This window comes from Mugil cephalus, chromosome 15 (assembly GCF_022458985.1).
Source record: "Mugil cephalus isolate CIBA_MC_2020 chromosome 15, CIBA_Mcephalus_1.1, whole genome shotgun sequence".
In the NCBI taxonomy this organism is placed as follows: domain Eukaryota; kingdom Metazoa; phylum Chordata; class Actinopteri; order Mugiliformes; family Mugilidae; genus Mugil; species Mugil cephalus.
Window position 1 is genome coordinate 22,476,675 of NC_061784.1, and position 21,173 is coordinate 22,497,847.

At 39.8% G+C, this 21,173-nt stretch overlaps 1 protein-coding gene across 4 annotated transcripts in view; it reads left to right on the forward strand.

Annotated features, from left to right (window-relative positions):
- gabrg2 (gamma-aminobutyric acid type A receptor subunit gamma2) overlaps positions 1 to 4,225 on the forward strand; it is a 47,303-nt gene extending 43,078 nt beyond the window's left edge. For 2 of the 4 annotated variants that reach the window (XM_047606572.1, XM_047606570.1), the window contains one exon: positions 281 to 4,225. In XM_047606572.1, coding sequence (XP_047462528.1) covers positions 281 to 562 — 282 coding nt within the window. In that variant the 3' untranslated portion in view covers positions 563 to 4,225. The remainder of the gene's footprint in view (positions 1 to 280) is intronic. The other 2 variants (XM_047606573.1, XM_047606571.1) reach the window with 1 other exon arrangement.
- The last annotated feature ends 16,948 nt before the right edge of the window (positions 4,226 to 21,173 follow it).

Sequence of the window (21,173 nt, forward strand, 5' to 3'; positions counted from 1 at the left end):
CCATTTGTCTCTAAAAGCTTCGCTAATTACAGCCACAGGTGGTATTTATGGCTCTATTTGTATTTCTTGACATTAAAAGGGTTCATTGGCAAGTAGAGGGTGCAAATTACATTCTGCCGACTAATGACCAAAAAAAACGAAGCAGGAGACAGAAAGCGGTAGCTCAGATCAGGTCCCCGGTGACGTCGGCGAAAGCCTTGGTTACGGCACTCCGAGGTGTCCGAAGACTAACAGTGTCTTTCTTTTCTTTTTTCTTTTTTTTTTTTGTCCTGTTAAAAAGCAGACACCCACGGTTGACATCCGTCCACGCTCAGCCACGGCCATCCAGATGAACAACGCCACTCACATGCAGGAGCGGGACGAGGAGTACGGCTACGAGTGTCTGGACGGAAAGGACTGCACCAGCTTCTTCTGCTGTTTCGAAGACTGCCGCTCCGGAGCCTGGAGGCACGGCAGGTTGCACATCCGCATCGCCAAGATAGACTCTTATGCACGCATCTTCTTCCCCACCGCGTTCGGTCTCTTCAACCTGGTCTACTGGGTCTCCTATCTGTATCTCTAGGCACGTGGGTGTATCCAGCCTTATCATACACTTCATTACATTCTACATATGCTCTGCGCCAGCAAGTGACATTTTGTAGGAGGGGACCCACTGAAATACCCAGAGATTTTATTTTATTTAATTTTTTTTTTTTGGTTTTATGCCCTTAAAATTTGAGTTGTCTTATTAGAAAAACTTTGACAGAAACTGCAAATGTTGTAGCATTACATTTAACTGATGTGAGGAGGTTTATTGATTCATTGTAAAAAATACTTATTGTGTAAGAGATCAGCACAACTGTTTGATCATTATTATTTTAGTTTAATTTCCTTTTTTTTTTTTTTACCAGTTTTTGAAAAAACACCATCTCCTTATAATAAACAACATATATTAATTCTGATCAAATCCATCACAAAATTCTAGTTTATGTCAAGCCAACATGTTCCAGAGAAAGGTGAAACTAAGTTATTATTTGATTGGTTATTACAGTAAAATCAAGTAAAAACAAACAGACAAAAAAAAAGAGGTGATGTTACGGAGGCTATGTATGTAATAAAAACATAGAGCCACATCGCGGAGAAAATAAATGAAAAAGAAAAGAGCGGCCTGTCTCACCTTCATGGCGACGACTACACCTTATTATCAGCCTATATTGCATTAAATGTCTTTTTATTCATTTTATTTTTATTTTTCTCACTAAAACACAAAACCTGAAGCACTTTAATGGAGCTATGTTACTAATTCATTTAGCCAATGATAATTGGGTTTCAGTTTATTTGGACACTCTTCATGTGTGGTCGCTGATGATGCTGTTTATGGACGATGCTCAACTGTACAGACACTGTATATATTTTACTATTACATAGTGGTTTACATTTATTGCATGCGCCTTTCAGGCCAAAAATCGACATATTTTACGGTCTTCTACTGTTGGCTAAGGATAAAAAAAAAAGAAAAGAAAACAACACTGTTGATTATGATCTGAGATTTAAGTATACTATACTCATTTTTTTCTAGGAAAATAGAAAAATTAAACGATAAAAATGGCCCGGTTTATCCTTTTTAAGTCGAATAATCATCTTCGCGTAAAGGTATTTCATGCAGGAGAACTGGTTTAATCAGTTTTCATGCAAACATTAGCTTACAGCGTAGATATCAGGGACTCTTCATCCCCTCCTGCATTTGCTGTTAAACGAGTACATTTACATAATGACACGCTGCTGCTGCTGCTGTATTTTGGTTATGTAAGGGAAATTGTTCTAAACCAAGTTTGTAAAATAACAAAATCACTTTTTTTTTTTTTTAACTGCAGCAGCAGCAGAACCAGAGTTCACCTTCAGACACAAGAAACTAAAACGCACTTCAGTAGGATATTTTGATTATTCCGTTACATACTTTGCAGTCAAACAGGGTTCGATCAACACGTCTAAGTTCATTCTCCAAAAAAGAAAGAAAGAAATAGTGATAATTAACTTTCATTCAAGTAAAACAAAGCATCTGCTTGTGAGAACAAATGTGTCTCTTTAGGAAGAATCGCGCTGAGAATGTGCATCATTACATAGTGAGGATACGGGTTCACAGGCCGTGCAGAGGTCCATTGCTATTTTACTTGATTTTACTTTTTGCCAAATAAAAATTACCTGAATGTGTGAGGAGAGCAACGAAACAGGCAAACAGGCATCCGATCTGTAAATGTCGCGTTACGACGACCGGCATCGCACGTAAATTAGCGCCCTTTACGGAGAGATTTTGATAGGCGCCAGTATGCAACCAGTGGAGACCAGTGCTGCAGAATGACTAGTAAGCTCACGAAGAATGGGCGTAAATCACATTGTTTATGTACATAAATCAATGTAATAATGGAAGAGGACACTTGTCAAGCCCTTCGGATTTAAAAAAAAAAGAAGAAAAAGATAAAAGGGTATATATTTTGTAATTTCAGCATTGTCACAGTATATCATCGAACATTATATTATACTTATTGTATCATGCTGGACTGACCATGTAGAATACTTGGGGGAGGGGGGGTGGCGGGGTATTTATTTATTTATTCATTCATTCATTGATGGTATTTATTAATTTATTTTATTGGAAGAAACTACAGTCTATGCTCATAACAGCCCCTTAAAAGAAACACAAAATGCTGTCGTTTATATCAAAGATACATTTTGTTCAACGTGTCGATGGAGCTCGAGCTTATTTATCTTGTGTTTTCTATGTTGTGATCAATGTACACTACTCTCACAAAGGACTGTCAAGCTGTTATATTTGTCAGATTAGTGGTTTGCAACATTACCTGTTGTGCAGCTTCTGGAGTAGTTGGCTTTATTTAAATGGAAAAAAAAAAAACAGTTCCCGAGCCACCAGAAGAAGAAGAACATTTGCTTGTCTGGGCGATTTTCACTCTTTCCTCCCCCACCTTGCTTTGGTCTTTTGCCATAAATAAAGCATCTGTGATGAGACAAACATATATATGCATTTAACAGATTATCTCATATTCCCAAGCCTTCTTTCCCGTTTGTATTTAATGGTGGTCCCGTTGTGTTTTTTGGAAGCTGCCACTTAGTAGTCTCGACCTGTCTTCTGTGTACACATAATGCTATGTCTCACACCTTTAGGGGCGTCAGTGTGTCAGTAGCAGCGCAGAGTGGTCGTCATCAGTGTTCAGTAGTCGCGAGAAGTGTAACAGAGTGATAACGTTTTATAAAGTGCCAAACTGACACACATGCAATAGAGAATATCGACCTCACATTGAACTATCATCATCTGTGAATCCACTCGTGATGTTGTGTGGAGAGAAAATGCTCTGTTCCCTCAGACATGTGTTTGCAGATGCTCTGTATTTAAGTTGATAACGTTTTTTTTTCCTTTTTATTTTATGTTTAAATTAGATTTGAACCAAAAAAATGACAATTGGTCAAATCAAGACCATGCTAATTGCTGTATCAGGGCAAACAGGAAGACATTTCTAAGTGTATCTAACTTTAAAAATCCATCGTACCGAGGAAGACTGACGCGTGTCTTCTTGTGTTTTAATAGTGAAAATAAACGTGATTTTTTTTTTTTTTTATTTACTTTTTTTATTTTTTCCCTCCCCCATCATGATAGAAGCTTGTTAATTATTAAATATATTTTTGGGCACTCTACTGTAAATGCAGATATATAAAGGAGTATGGGAGGTACTGAAGTGTGTCTATACTCAGTAGCGTGCATGTTGAATATGTTTTCAGTCAAACAGGGAGGATTTGAAGAATTCATTTTTTTCTGGTCTTAATCCTTTTTGCCTGCACTGACATGGATATTATATTGCTTATTTCTGACAATGCAATTTTATTTATTTTGAGAATCACAAAGGAGACATATACTATGTGAACAGCACATGTAGATATTTTCTATTGTTACGTATTTTGTCAAACTGCAGATAATTAAATAACAAGCACTGGAATTACAGAGCTAAAAAAAACAGTATTGAAAAAGACAACAAAATGAATTTCATATGATTCTCATACATACAGTATATTAGTTGTTTGCCATCTATATTTGATTATTGTATAAAAGGGACACTGATCAATTATGTTAGGGTCTGCATAATATATTATACATGTCATGGAAAAAGTCCTTTTCATAAGGGAATTGCACATAGCTGTGGAATTTTACAATAAAATGGTTGCATTTGTCAGTGTGTATAGGTTCATTGTTATTTACTACTTGCAGTATTAGTTGCTATAGTAATACTCCTGTGGAATTCTATTATGTCTTGGGTCATTATGCAAGACTAGCAAAGGATGTTGGGTAATCTGGAAGGGATTCACTGTATACTGAAGGTCAGTGTAGGTGGCTCCAGCTGTTGGCATCCAGCCATTGCCTCACTCTGCTCAGTTCCTTCCTAATATTAAATGATAGAGTGTGAGTGGAGCTGGGATGACATGTGGCAGGAAGGCAAACAGCTGACAGAACCAGCCTGTCACTCAAAGCAGCCGCAGCCTAAATTTTGCATAACTTTTTGCTACGAGCGCCATTCGTTTTTGTAACAGGCTGTAGATATGTTTTTGCTGTAATGTTTCAATATGACATTTAGCCTCTCAAACTCAAATATGACACAGTCTTAAACAAATTAAGATGAACGATACGATACGATACGATACAATACAACGATCCACAGTGGAGAAATTTGCAAGAGTGAGTTTTACTGAGTCTGACTGGTTTACCACACTGGTAAAAAAATTAAAAATCAACTAATGGAAATATGCACCAAGTACTTCCTTGTGCAAGTGCATGCCAATAAGGGGTGGGCATCAGCAAGGATTTCACGATACGATACGTATCACGATCTATTGCAGGAATTCTACATAGTTCACTTGGAAATTTTTAAACGCAGCTTAATATACACGTGTATATATGTACATCAGATGACAGTGATAATTCATTGGAGAATATTAAATTCAATTCAGTTCAAATCCATTTCCAGTTTGTTGCACTTGTACAGAAAGTGGATCGAGTTTCTTGCCACTTGAATGTCAAAAAACACACCACAATTGTCTCCCTGAACAAAAGTGTGTCCACTGAACAGATGTGAAAATAAAACGCCTATGCATACGTGTTGCCTCAGTACTGTGTTATCCGGTGTAGTTTGCTTCGGACCAACAGGAAGTCGTTCACACGGCCTATGCTACTGTTTCCTGTACTGTGTTACGGTTAGTCGATCAACATTTAAAATCGATATCGTATTGCGATATATTGCCATATCGATATTTTTTCTCCACCCCTAATGCCAATACCAACAAGAAACCACCATCGACACCGAGTGCAAGGCCACATACAAACTTTGTTTGAAACTTTCTCTGGTTATAAAAAAAAAAAAAAAAAAAAGTGTTTCTAAAAGCTGTAATTAAGGTCGAGACATTTTCATATCTGCAGTTTCCCAAATCTGAAAGATATTCTCATGATGTGAATCCAGTTTAATGAACAGTCAAAGGTCATAGTGTTAAACTTCTAAAGATAAACATGATTTTCTCTACAGACGTCAGAGCTTAATTATTCAAGCCCCGAAGGCGATGTTTAATAAAAATATATTTTGACCTTTATGATCTCTAATAAATGTCTCTGTTAAAAAGGTTCTGACACCTCCATTTTGGAATTTTAAAATAGTTCTGCTCCCAGCTCACTGGTAATCATTGTCCCTTGTGCTTGACAAAGGAATAAACCAAACAAACCACGCTTTTCTTAACATTCACATTCTTCTTCTTCATGTGTTTCTGACCGGTCACCAATGCTGTAGACTAATTAGTGTCTTCTAAGGAACTACCAGCATCTGAAGGTGTTCTTTAGATGTTACCATGGATAACACTTGTCTACCAACAACTAAATAGCTACCATAATGCTGTGTTTTACTCTTATTATGTCGGGGGGTTTTTTCGGTCTCATCAGTTGAAATTGGCCTGTAACAGATGGTTCAAAAACTGTGTGGTGTAACTTTGGTTGAAACTAAATGAAAAAAAATCAAACACAAAAAAGCCTTTGAATCGTGTTGACTTTACGGATGATGCCCCTCGTCTGCTTCAGCCGGCCATAATGCAGGCGAGATGAGCTGTCAACCAGCATCTAGTTAACCAGCATCCCTACCTACAACCACCCCAAGGTTTAAAGAAGCAGATGGTGGAGCTTTTTGAAATTAAACAACTTCACCAAGGCTGTAGTGCTAATCTTTTATGAAATCAGGACATTAGTTTGTGCATTACATAACACTGCCAGAACCACATTTTGAATAAATGGGGATATGTTGTTATATACTAGGAACGGGACAGTCTGGTTTAGTCCTGTGACTCTTTTCCTTCCAGAAAAGTGCGTTTGAAACAGAGCAGCAGTTGGCTGATGGGCCCCCCACCCCTACACCCCCACCCCATGCTGGCACCTTTCCCTCCACTGGGCAAGGTGGCAGCTGCAAAGGACAGCCAGTGAATCCCTCTGATTATTACACAACCGTCTGCAATGGACCAGAGCACCGTGCTGTCGTAGCTCGCCCTTTCATCAGCTGAGGTGCAGACTCTTCGGCTCAGGCAGAGCGGGGAGTCCTGCATGAATAATGCAATCTGCTCATGGCTCACTTTTAAGGACTTCACCTTCATGCTTTCATCACTCACACGGTACTACTTATTTTTATACTAAAAAAAAAAAATAAAAAAAAACCCTAAAAAAACAAACATCTACTGAAATTGCTGAACCATTTACAATTGGTGTTTGACCTAAAGGGTATTTACATTGAATATACACTCGTCATTTTTTTAGGTACACCTATTCAATTGCTTGTTAACATAAGTAGCTAATCAGCCAATCACATGACTCCAATCCAATGCATTTATTCATGTAGAGTTGATCAAGACAACTTGCTGAAGTTCAAACCGAGCATCAGAATGAGGAAGAAAGGGGATTTAAGTGACTTTGAACGTGGTCTGGTTGTTGGTCTGAGTGTTTCAGATACTGATGATCTACTGGGGTTTTTACTCACAACCACCTCTAGGGTTTAACTGAGAATGGTCTGAAAAAGAGAAAATATCCAGTGAGCGGCAGTTGTTGATGTGAGAGGTCAGAGGAGAATGGGCAGACTGGTTGGAGATGATAGAAATTCAACAGTAACTCAAATAACCACTGGTTCCAACCAAGGAATGCAGAATACCATCTCTGAACGCACAACAAGTCCAACCTTGAAGAAGATGGGCTACAGCAGCAGAAGACCACACCGGGGGCCACTCCTGTCAGCTAAGAACAGGAAACTGAGACTACAGTTCACACAGTGGACTGTCATCAGTCAAACACTGGACAACAGAAGACTGGAAAAACGTTGCCTGGTCTGATGAGTCTCAATTTCAGCTGCTACATTCAGATGTCAGGGTCAGAATCTGGAGTAAACAACATGAAAGCATGGATCCATCCTGCCTTGTATCAACGGTTCAGGCTGGTGGTGGGGGTGTAATGGTGGGGGGGTCATGGTTTAAATGCCACAGCCTCCCTGAGTATTGTTGCTGACCATGTCCATCCCTTTATGACCACAGTGGACCATCCTCTGATGGCTACTTCCAGCAGGATAATGCACCATGTCACAAAGCTCATATCATCTCAAACTGGTTTCTGGAACATGACAATGAGTTCACTGTGCTCCAATGGCCTCCACAGTCACCAGATCTCAGTCCAATATGTAACCTATGGGTTGTGGTGGAACGGGAGATTCTCATCATAGATGTGCAGCCGACAAATCTGCAGCAACTGTGTGATGTTATCATGTCAATATGGACCAAAACCTCTGAGGAACGTTTCCAACACCTTGTTGAAAGTCTGACACCAAGAATTAAGGCAGTTCTGAAGGCAAATCGTGAAAACATGAAGAACAGCACAAAGTGTTGACCTAGCCTCAAAATTAGTGTCTTTGGGATGATTCACAGAGGCCCCTCCCCCAAAGACCTCCCCTCTAAAAATATTCTTTTACCAGACACCACAGGACACCCTCAGAAGGTCCGTGTCCATTCACTCATGAGTCACAACTGTTTTGGAGACTATTAGGAAGGTGGTCATAATGTTATGCCTGATGGGTGTACATGGAATATTACATAAAATACTAAAGTAATCCAAAGTATTTAAAATATTTTACTTGCTACGAGTACAGAGTTTGTTACAAATTAAGTACTTAAGGAAATGTATTCTGTAATTTGTCCTAAAATACATTTTAAACCCAACACACCAACCTGCTCACTAACACAGAAAATTATTTAAAATTTCATCTTGCAGCAGCGCACGGTTAAAGCACAGCAGCGCGGTGATCTTTCTAATTACTGTTTGCACGTATTTGTTGTTTCTAACAGCACATGGTTATAATGACTCATTTCAAAGAGATAAGCGAAGCTAAGGGAGTTCTCTGTGAGCACACATTCGAAAGATGAGGGCAACGTGACTGTGCATGGTTTGGGAGAGCTGCTAAATTATGTGTTACTGCCTTTGTGTTTGTGTTTTGGTCGGTCTCTGACATCTCGTGACATCTGTTATTCCAGAACCGTCCCTTCTGGTTTTTACATGGATGAACGGAACACTGACTCAGAGACATGTGGAAAACTAAACAAAAAAAAAAAAAAAAAAAAAAAAAAAAAAAAAAAAAGGACAAAGAAAGTTCAGTGGACAAGCTGTCAGTTAATTTTATTATGCTCTAGCTGCATGAACATTGCTTTTAATCTACTATAAAGTAAAATGCACTTTCTAAAAAAAACATTGATCTCTTCACATCTATCAAAGGAACGAGATTCCTGTGATGCCTCTGACCCATTTTGATTTGAGTGTTTAAAAAGTCACAATACTGAAGACACCACCTTGTTACAGCCATACACTACAGACTTCATTAAAGATGACATTTAATGACTTTTGAACCATTCAATCAATGATGCACGCTGGGTTGTGAAATGTCAGCAAGAAAATAATCTGACCTTTTCACGTTAATTTGGACTGTGTCTCCTGCGTTAGCTCTGTGGGTTAGCAGGAGTGCCCTCCAATGTCTATGTGTGTGCAGTTTATAACTGCATGTGCATGTTTTTTTTTTCCCCCGCTTGCATTTGTGGCATGTCTGTGTGTGCTAACTGCGCATGCATGCTTCTGCTCAGTTTTGTGAACTCCTCATTAGCAGCTGAAATGTAATCTGCTCGGGCTGGGTGACACTGTGAGCAGGGTAACAGAGGGACGGTTGCGTAACTTCTTCTTTAGCCAAGACACTCGGTATAAACTGGGATTAATTACCAAGCCTGACTGTCATGATAGCCCAATCCACAATCATCGCAAGCACACGATATGATAGGATCCTAAATGCACCGAGCTACTGAGCATGCACGTGCACACACACACACACAAACATCCATTAACAAATGAAAGACGACTTTATTTGTTTAATTCTGAACTCCCACAAGTGAAAGTTTCTCATAATGGAATTTAATGAAGCGCTGTGAAGTCGCTGACCCACTCTAAAGTTTCACATCTCATAATGATGTTTAACATCCCTGACTTCAAAAGGCCGAAGAGGACAAACTGGGATATCGAGGCTAAGCAAAAGACAAATAAGAAGAGATTTGATTTTTTTTTTTTCTCTCTTCGGTAATTAGCAGAGACTTTAATGCCTGTAGAGACTCCTGACAGTCGTGCTTTTTAAATTACCACCCAGCTTTACTCCTTCCAGCTCCAAATGCCGACTCTCTCCCTCATAACAACCCACATTCAGCTGGGATTTATTTATTTTTTACAGTGTTCACAGATCCAAAAGTTATTTGTGTTTATTATTGTCATCTTCCGAAATGAAAGTTTTCATTGTTTATTTTTGGCTCCGATCATATTGCATATGCAATTACTTAGGTTTGCCAGTGCTTTTATTTTAATTCTGAAGTCAAATTATGCTTTTAGAATAGCAACAGCTCATGAATAAGACAGCTGAGATTAAATCTGCAAACGCACGTGTGCAGAAAGGTGCATGTAAATGTGTGGACGCTCGGAAAAGTGAACTTCAGAGCGAAAACTGAAGAGTCTCTGTGGGGCCGGAAATAAGGTCCAACTTTGAGGGCTTGAATGTGATTGGCTGAGAAAGCTGTCAGTAAAGCAATAATGGCCCAAAAGTTCAAAGAGAATCCCCATTGTGTTTTCAGGTTTGAAAAGCCCTTTATTTTTAGCTGCTAATTGAGCCTCTGGTGACTCAGGGTAAAGAAAAACAGCCCATATTGGGACCACTTGTACCTTTAAAATGCCACCGAATTCATCTGAAGTGTTATGTCGTGACGGAGAGCAACGCAAATGCAATGCAACAGAGAGCTTTGAATGCAGGATTTTATTCATTTCCCCATTTGCTGAGCACAAATCTGCACTGACTTAAAAATGTTTAAAGCCTCCTCTTCCCAGTGTAACAGCTACGATCTAACACAACCTTGCACAATGTCTTTTTGTAGACAAGGTACATTGACCAGGAACTGAAAGCATCATAAAACACAGACTTTATGAGCAACTTAAGATCAACGACCCTTGGAATTGTCACTCCAGTAAAATCATCCTTTGCTCCGACCTTCCCAAAGATCGTGGTCATTTTAACACTTTTCAGACACGGTTTAAAATAATATTCATTATTATTTGCTGTATCTAGATCATATCTAGATTTATTCAATTTTTAGTTATTATTAACTAAATGTATACGTCAAGTTGGAAGGAGGTTTTGAGGTGAGGACCCAGGTGCAGGACTTAAGATAAGGCAGGCAGGGAATTCAAACAAAAAAGTATTTGATAATTAACAGAAAGCGCTGCACAACTCAGGAAAATACAAAATACAAAAACCAAAAAGAATCATCGACGTGGCGTGGAATCAAGCAACATGGCAACATGGAAACGACATAAGTTGGTAACAGAAATGACACGACAAGGAACAAAGGGAAGGCAGGGCTATAAATACACATGAGGGCTGAGGGATGACGAGACACAGGTGAGACGCATGAGGGCAATCAACACAGGTGAGACGCATGAGGGCAATCAACACAGGTGAAACCAATGAACAATCAAGGAACTTATCTCTACCAGTTGCCAGTGCAAGCTCACACATTCTCCAGTAGTAGTCTGTACTACTCTCCCTGCGTTGCCTTAAACTAGTTGACTTGCATGCATTGTATTTTTGTCCAGCAGTATTACAATTAGACTGCAATTCTGCAGAAGTGGAACCAAAAAGTCTCCTTATACTATCCATAATCAGCCACAACACTAAAACCACTGAATAACATTGACCACGTGGTGATAATTCAATGTTCTGCTGGGAAACAATTGGAAATGGCATTTATTCATCATGTGCATGTCACTTAAACATGTACCCACTATGTCAGGCATTGGTCATATTTATACTGGGGCAACTAGAAAACCACAGCGCTCCATTAGCTGTGATGGCTCTTTTTTTCTTCTTTCTTTCCACTCTATATGTTGCATCAAAGGTCTGACTCGATTATTTTCAAACATATTCATTAACTGAACTGTATAAATGGACAGGATTAGGAGTGAGTTCATTAGAGGAACAGCCCATGTGAGATGTTTCAGAGATGAAGTTATAGAGGCCAGGTTGAAGGTGGACACAGAGGATAGGGTGACATGAGATGAAGGGAACAGCCGACAATAAAAGAAGAAGTTAAATTTATTAACATGTCAGTAATGTAATTATATCCACTGAAACACATCTGGCTAAATATTCTTCTGCAGGATTTTTTTTTTTTTGTAAGAAGAGAGTGTTACTGACACTTCAGCTAACACTCAATTTGTCACAAAGTTTTGAGCTGAAAAGCTAGAACACTCTTTAGCAATATGAGACTTTGAAATGCAATGTAACATCAGAAACCTGACTTCCAAAGAAGATTTAAAAAAAAAAAAAAATCTGTTCAGATTGGCACATCAAAACTTCACCCACAATGGTGAGAGGCAGGAGCCATTAAAAAGACATCAAAAATTACATTAGGCAAGTTATAAAGTCGGCGTTTGACCGACAAGACTCCTGTCAGAAGTCATTTATGCCTTTACTCTCCAATCACTTTGAAAAGATTAATAGCTTTGTGCTCAGAAACCTAAAGCAATTCATCTCTCTGTGTAACTTTCGAACTAACTCTGTGAAACTCATGGACTTTGTGCATTCACTCTGTTCCATATTAGCATGCTAGCCCCGGAGTAAGAGAACGCTGCAGGTGTAGACATGTTTAAATCTCTAATCTCTCACACTGACTGCCGTCTTCACTGTGGCTAAATCTGTGAAATTAGAACACTTTGTTGCTCTGGGTTACTGCGCAGATAAGAGTACAGTCTGGCTGATGTTGATTGGAGCACCCTGGAAAAGTTTACAGACATTTCTGACTATGAATTTCTTTACTTTAGCTTTTGCTGTGATGTTCATGTGATTTATAAGTGTCTACACAAATAAGAAATTGTTTGCACAAGCTTAGAGCTTGGTTTGTGTAGAAAGTTGTGGAGACTGCCCTTTTTAAATGAGGATTTTGCACCAGAGAGGATATGAGAGAGTGGAATGAACAAAAGCACAAAATGAAATTTGAAGCCGTGGAATAGGAGGTTTTAGTGAAAGAGGCAAATAAACATATTTTGGGGTCACATCAGAGAAATATAGGAGGCTACCTGTGACAAGGTCAGTGCTGTTGGGAAAACAAGAAGAACACCAGATAAAGTTAAAAAAAAAGATGGTACGGCACAAGAAGAACAACAAAGGGGAAAAAAAAATTGCCCATAAAACCGATGGCTCCAAAATGGTACTGCTGGACGGGCGACGTGTCTCAATTATTTTTTGCCTCTGACATTCCAAAAATGTCGCTGGGCCTACTCCTCCTCCTGACAACAATAACCACAGCCATTTATGTGCACCGCTGTGCCAGTTAAGACTTGGCTTTCAAACACACTAAATATAGGTGCAAAAACACAGTCGCAGCACTCGGCTTTCACTTTGGTAAATAACACTGCGCGCACTAAATTATCTATTTGCATCTTCTCTGCCCAATACTTTGTGCGTTATTATTTGTCACTTTTCTGCATATTCATTAAGCCAAACACACTAAATGAACTGCGTGCACTAGTTTGCCTGTTTAACAGATGCAATCCTCACTGCATCCCCTTAGTAGATCAGTTTGCATGTGTAATGACATTAGCTCTCAGTCTGTGGTTCATACCAGTAATTTTATTCGTTATAATATGAATATACCAGCATACCGGTGTATTTGCACCATGAGACACTGTTTCAGACCGGACCATTTTAAATGTAGCGCTTCTAAACACACATGGTGGGACTGTGACACTGTGAGGTGGTGAAGATGGAAAGGTCTGAAAAATGAAGCAGCAGAACATGAAGACTTGTGACCAAAAAACAGGTGTCGTGTTGATTGTTTGAGGGTTACTTTTAGGGTGACCAGACGTTCCTGATTTCTGGGGATAGTCCCCATTTTGGATGACCTGTCCTTTGGCTAAATTTAGTCTTTTTATGAATGATGTTTCTTCATTTCATCTTGATAACATATAATTATTTATTTTATTTTTATTTTTTTGTTAATCTCCAAGCTGTAAAACACAGGGCCATGCAAATGCCTGTTTTACTACTAGTGTGGGATTATTCTCCAATATTTACTCATCATCACAGTAAATCACAGTCCATCCTTAGTCGGTCTATTGCATTAATTCCTCTCTCAACCAGCAGAAAATGTCGTAAACGTGATTATGCATGAAAAAGAAATACTGTGATACTGTCAGAATTTTATAAAATACCGTGATATATATTTTGGGTTATACTGTCCATCCCTACAGTCATATGTTCTAGTCATTTCATTTATACTCTTTGGTCTTGCAAGTTCCCTGGAAATGTTGGAGAAAGTCACACGTGTTGTGACAATAAAACATTTGATAGATGTTTATTTTCCCACCACTAGTCCACACACACACACACATATATATATCTATCTATAAAGACATGACTCCTCCGAAGCCTTTCAGACGTAGTGGAATATAAGAGCAGTGGAGTCAAGTATTGTCAAGGTGAACTATCTACTCCATATGGTTTTCATGCGTCTTGACAACAGGTTCATTTTTCTTTTTGCTGCCGGTGGGGAAACGCACAGATCCTGAGTCGGAGAGTGAGATTTATGTTGCACTTACTCACATCATGTGCAAGAAAACCGTGACAAAATCATACGGAGACCTTCAAGAGCAGACAAATGCAGAATAGGTCTTGGAGCATGTGTGAATACTAACGCTGGCGTCCTGCGAGGACACAACGCGCTGTGACAGGAGGACCTTGAAAGATATGTTTATACACGTCAACCAAACACACACACAAACACACACAGTCCACTGCTCGTCTTACAGTACCTTCAGCAACTGACTTCTCTAATCTTTCAGCTGAGCAGATGAGCTAATCTGTCAGGTCTAGGTCTGGCTCAGGGGATGGTCACACAAAGGGCTGCCAGGTATTTTTTGAAGGACTGCCACGGCACGGCATTTTTTGTCATCTACTGTTTTTTATTGCTATTTTAGCAACAGTTTGTTTACACTGTTTGTAACCTCTAAACCAGTGAGGGATACTTTTCGTTTAAACTAACAGGCAACCGGTTTGACTTCGTCTCAGCCTCAAAACTGTGACTGCAGCGCAAAAAGGCAAAAGGGAAGAAAGATAAATCTGTTGTCTACGTGATTCAATCGAATTAGGTGTGAGGTTTGTGTTTCTACAAATCACTTGTCTTTACTCTTCTCTGCCACCTCTCAACCACCGATGTCCTCCTACTACCCTTTTCTCCACGCAACTGCCCTTGCCCAGTCTCCCCGAGGTGATGTCTCTCCGGTGTCAGACCTGTCTAGTCGAGGAAAATGGGATCTCATTCTCTCCCACCGGGCTGAAGGCCCATGGTTGCAGGCCTTAGATGTTTTCTCCACTGGCTGTCTACTCCCCGTAGGTCTGAGTGACTCAGCCAAACACACAGCTGAGTCATGCCCACGGAGGGAACTCAGACAAGACGCAGACAAGCATGCAAGAGTGCAATAAAAACTAAGAAGTGTGTTTTTAAGATACAAAAGTGTTTCCATGGTATATATATATATATATATATATATATATACAGTGGGGGAAATAAGTATTTGATCCCCTGCTGAATTTGTAAGTTTGCCCACTTCCATAGAAATGATCAGACTCTGGTTTTTATGGTTGTTTACTGGTTATGGGTATAGACAGAATATCAGTCGAAAATGCATAAAAAACACACAATCTAAAAGTTATAAATTGTTATGTATTTTATTAAGGGAAATAAGTATTTGATCCCCAACAATTCACTTAGAATTCAGGCTCCTACAGATTGGCTGGTGCGCATGTGGCACACAGCTGTGCTCAGTCAACTAATTACCAATACTCCTGATCTTAACTCGTCATGTATATAAAGCACACCTGCTCTAAGAATCAGTTTCTTACATTCCAACTTCTACAGCACCATGGGCAAGACCAAAGAGCTGTCAAAAGATGTCAGGGACAAGATTGTAGACCTGCACAAGGCTGGTATAGGTTACAAAACCATCAGCAAAAGGCTTGGTGAGAAGGTGACAACTATTGGTGCCATTATTCGCAAGTGGAAGACCCATAAAAGGACCATCAACTGTCCTCGGTCTGGAGCTCCCCGCAAAATCTCGCCTCATGGAGTGAGGATGATGATGAGAAAGGTGAGGGAGCAGCCTAAAACAACACGGCAGGAGCTTGTTAATGATCTGGAAGCAGTTGGGACCTCCGTCACCAAGAAAACAGTTGGCAACACACTGCACCGTTATGGATTGAACTCTTGCAGTGCCCGCAAGGTCCCCCTGCTCAAGAAGGCACATGTACAGGCCCGCCTTAAGTTTGCCAGTGAACATCTAAATGACTCAGAGAAGGCTTGGGAGAAAGTGCTGTGGTCTGACGAAACCAAAGTTGAGCTATTTGGCATTAACTCGACCCGCCGTGTTTGGAGGATGAAAAAACATGAGTATGACCCAAAGAACACCATACCCACGGTTAAGCATGGAGGTGGAAACATCATGTTTTGGGCTGTTTTTCAGCAAAGGGTACAGGGCAACTTCACCGCATTATGGGGCCAATGAATGCAGCCATGTACTGTAACATCTTGGACAAAAACCTTCTTTCCTCAGCAAGAACACTGAAGATGCCTCGTGGGTGGGTTTTCCAACATGACAATGACCCAAAACATACTGCCAGGACAACAAAGGAGTGGCTCAAGAAGAAGCATATTAAGGTCATGGAGTGGCCTAGTCAGTCTCCAGACCTTAACCCGATCGAAAACCTGTGGAGGGAGCTGAAGCTCCGAGTTTCCAAGAGGCAGCCAAGAAACTTGAAGGATTTAGAGACTGTCTGTAAAGATGAATGGGCCAAAATCCCTCCTGCGCTGTGTGCAAACCTGGTGACCAACTACAAGAAACGTCTCATCGCTGTGCTTGCCAACAAAGGTTTCTCTACAAAGTACTGACTTGTGTTGTGCTTGGGGATCAAATACTTATTTCCCTATACTTAAAATACTTAAAATACATAACAATTTATAACTTTTAGATTGTGTGTTTTTTATGCATTTTCGACTGATATTCTGTCTATACCCATAACCAGTAAACAACCATAAAAACCAGAGTCTGATCATTTCTATGGAAGTGGGCAAACTTACAAATTCAGCAGGGGATCAAATACTTATTTCCCCCACTGTATTTATTTATATATATATTTATTTATATATATATTTATATATATATTTATATTTATATATCAGATAGATTATTCACTCCAACAGAAACAGGTCATGGTCGAAGAGGTTAAGGCAAGACATTTCCAGAGGCGTTCTCAGGACTGATGATATTTCAGCTCCTCGTGGTTTTTATGACATTCAAGTTACTGCTGAAGCCACTACGTATAAATATATGGAAGCGTGTAATGAACAAAACTGCACAGATGATTCAGATTGAGGGGAAAAGAATAAATAAATACATGCAAATTGCGCCCACCGGGGCTGAAAATCCCATCTGAAGGTCGGGCCACATTGGCAGCTAATTTGAAGCAACGCACTCTGAAGCTGAAGGGTTCCACAAGTCCAGGGAAAAATCTGAATGATGATCTCAATAAGTCATTAACGAAGGGTCAGACCATGAGCCAAACATCCTTGGCTCTTAAAACAATTCTCCGTCTGTGATGGTGCAGAGAATACAGAGTAAATCACTCGACCTGGACAAGATGGTTAAGGTTCAACTGGAGAGATGGAAAAAAAAAAAAAAAGGCACCAATGAACGGTCACGGATGATTTGGCATAAGTCTCTAATCCATCTTAGCCTAAAATGTTCTGCTGCAGGTGTTGTTTCGAACTACCTTGCTCGCGCAAAATCTAATAACAAAACGCAATCCCGGTTCGGATCAGGTAAGCCCTTTGACCATCATCCTCGGCCTCCAGGTGTTGCCCGAGCGGCTCTTTAGAACTCCATCTACAGCCTCCAAAGCAGGAAATTGCTGTTCAGCACACAGGCAAACAAACCCTTGCGGAGGGAACACGGTGTGAGCAGTGTTTAGCTGGGGGCTCATAACCAACAATATGACTTCCCAACTTTAAAAAACACACACACACAAAAAAAAAGGTAGAGTGCAGCTAGAAACTCAGCTTTTTAACATATGAGCATTCTTAGAAAAGTCTAATATGTGAATATGTATGTACTTATAAATAAATTTACATGCGCATGCATGTTTTAGTCTGGGGACATTTGAGGGGGGGGTTAGGGAGACCTTTCCTAACCTTGGATGAAATTAAGTATGTCCCAAGGTTTTATTAACTGAGCCAAGTTGGACAATGTTTTTAATTCTTTAGGCCACGGCTGTCAAACTCATTTTAGCTCAGTTTGATCTTAAGTGGGCCGGAGCAGTAACACAATAGTGGATTAGCCTATAATTAACGACAACTCCAAAGGTTTCCGCTTGTTTTAGCGCAAAGAAGTAAAATAAGCTCAATTTCTTTTTAGTTCTAGATGTCAGTGTTGTGTTATGCATACATCCCTTAGAACAGGGGACATTAACCCTCCTTAAACATGGGTCATACAAGGCTGAACACGGTTCAGTCTGCAAGAATATGTGTTATTTTAGAGCAGAGTTCTTCAACATTTTCAGGCCAAGGACCCAAACTGATGGATGCTACATATGACAAATGATGGATGTTTTCATTATTTTAAGGATCTATAAACCTATGCTTAAGATGAGCATGAGTCCTACGGGGGAACATGTATAGTATTTTGAAGTAATTAGACCTATACACTGTGTGTCTTACTTTTTTTTTTTTTTATTCACCACATCCAAATGACTTTTGTGTCTGTCCAGGAATATTAAATTCTAAAAGATGAGCCCGCGTCACCAAGGTCAATAGGCCACTTCAAATTTCCCCCCCTCATTCTAACAGCATTATCTTGAAGATCATCGTCACAGACGCGAGTGACAAATATTGTTTTCTGTCTGATGTAATCATCTATAAATACAAATGTCAAAGCAGGCGCTGGGATGAGCACAGTCATCGAATTCGAATGCCCTCTGTCAACTCAAAGGAAAACCGTGGGCACTGGCAAAAGGTCAGTTTAGGGTTTAAGGAGGTTTTTATTTCATTATTTACCCTCAACCTAAAAATAAATCCACAGAGTCTTCGGCCATGAGATGGCCTTTAGGGGTGTGCTCAGGAAGGCGGCATTGATTGATGAGATTCCTCTAGATGCTAATGTGAGTTTAATCAGATCTGCTTCAATTCATCTCTTTTTTCTTTTTTTTTTTTTCATGTTGTTGTTGTGTTATAATCCTTCCATGTGTGAGCTTGAATGTTTCGAAGCTCTAACTGGGGAGGGGAAAGTTCAGACAGGAACCGGGATGACAAATTTAAAACTATAACTCTTTGGTGCGATTTATAAGTCGACCTAAGCTGCTATGCACCTGATAAACCTTTTAAAGTCGGAAGCACGGGTGACGGATGAAAATGCCAGCCGTTACATGAAGGCCATTCAAGCAGCGGAAAAACAACAGGGAGAGTTAGATTAGACGCTGAAAACAATCAGCTGTGACTTAGCTGAACGGAATAACGTCAGTGCTTTGCCCATTTGCTGTTTGTTCCTGAGGTCGAATAGAGTGCAAGCTGAAAAAAAAGGGAAGCCTGCAAAAAAAAGATTAACTTTATATTTCAGTGCATACTAATCAGGAAAACAAAATCTTAACCTGTTCTTTATCAAGAATATTCACCTCCTGCAATCAGCCAGGATAACAAATAATCATTTTTGAGAAAAAGCAAGTGTGAAATTTAAAAAATGGAAACTGAAAAACTAAATAAATAAATAAAAGTTGATGACAATGTAATGAGCCAGCTGTTAAAGGATGTTTAGTCGTGCAGAACAGCTCATATTTGCATAGCTCGAACTGAACTGAACAACTGAAATGAATATGATAACCGTGCGACATATAAAAGAGGACGAAAAGTCACGGAAAGGCGACTGAGCATGCTCGCTCCTCCGCCAACTCTGTTTACCTTCATCTAAATCCACAGTCACACCTGGAAGCTGCCGTAGTTTTCTGCTGCCAATAAGTCAGCACCTCCCCCAGCGGCAACAATCAGTGTCTGAGTCCAGCCTGAGTCATATACAAACAGAAGTAACAGCAGAGGAGGAGGGGCGAGGTTTATTTTAGCCCGCCACATTTCTTTAGCCAATCCATAATTTTTCAGTGGACGCTTTAAAAGTCACCCCCAGCCTTTTGGCCTTAATTAAACTCTGCCTTCCACCTGCTTGCTGTGGCTGAATGGGGCTCAGCTGCTTTCAGTGACCGGCTGTGGACAGAATTAAATTCTTTTCACAGCTCTGTGAATTAATATATTAAAGTTTGACCGAGACAAACATGTCTAATTAAACCTACCAAGAATAAATACACAGAACTTAAGTGGTCATGGTCATTACTTATGACGTTATGACTAAAAATTGAGAGGCGAGACCAATATGTTCGTACAAGAGCAATGACGTGTCAAAAAGGCTGTTTATAGAACTAATTTACTTGTTACCATAATATATTGTATATTGTAATATATTATAACCAAAAAGGCAACACAGATTTTGGTGCTTCATTTGTCTGCTGTATTTTTAATTAGCTTGTAGCGTTCAACCAGACGTTATAAGGATGAAATGTACCGTCAATGCTCGCCATCCAGAGCCCACACCACTGTTTTTATTATGATAGTTATGTTTTGAATTTTATTTTATATCGGTTAATTAATTTCTTTGGGGCACCGTTTAAGCACCAGCACCATTTCAAAAGCACCGGTTTAGCACCGGTATCAGATAAAATACTCATCCATATATATTTTTCCACAAAATTCCCTTCTGCCTTCTGCACACGCTCTCAATACACAACTTAAAGCCTCCACGATGACAACTTTATTGACATCCTTTCATGGTTGATCTGCGCCGAACTTTTGGGCACTTGAAGTAAAAGGCAGAAGTGTCCAATTATATCTTTTGTTTTGCACTATAGTTAAGAAAAGGTTGTGTTGACCTGGCCTCCAAATTCACTAGATCCCAAACTGATCAAGAGTCTATGGGATGATCCACAGAGGCCCCTCCCCTAAAAGACCCCCCACACTACCAATATTCTGCTGCCAGAAACCACAGGACATCCTGTAATAATGGCACAATAACATTACAGTTACACTGTACAGTGTGCAAGTTGCAGCTGTACAGTTACAGCACCATTTCAGACTCAAATCAACAATTCGTGTTGTTTCATTAGTTCTTTATGAAATGCACTGTAAGCCCCCTGCCTTCACCAGAGCGAGGGAAATGATGTAAAACCCAGTGAAATGTTTCACTGCTCTCCCTTTTATCTCCACGTCTCCCCCCTTTTTCTTCCCAATGAGACTTTTTGGTAATGATGGGCTCTGGCCCCTGAGGCGCAGGCTGACACACACCACATTGTAATCTTCCACGCATTGCATTCTTCTTTTGTTACATCGACTCCACTTCTCTAGGGAAATCCTCAGATAGATTGATTTTGCTTTCTTTTTTTCTAACATGTTCATATTTCACC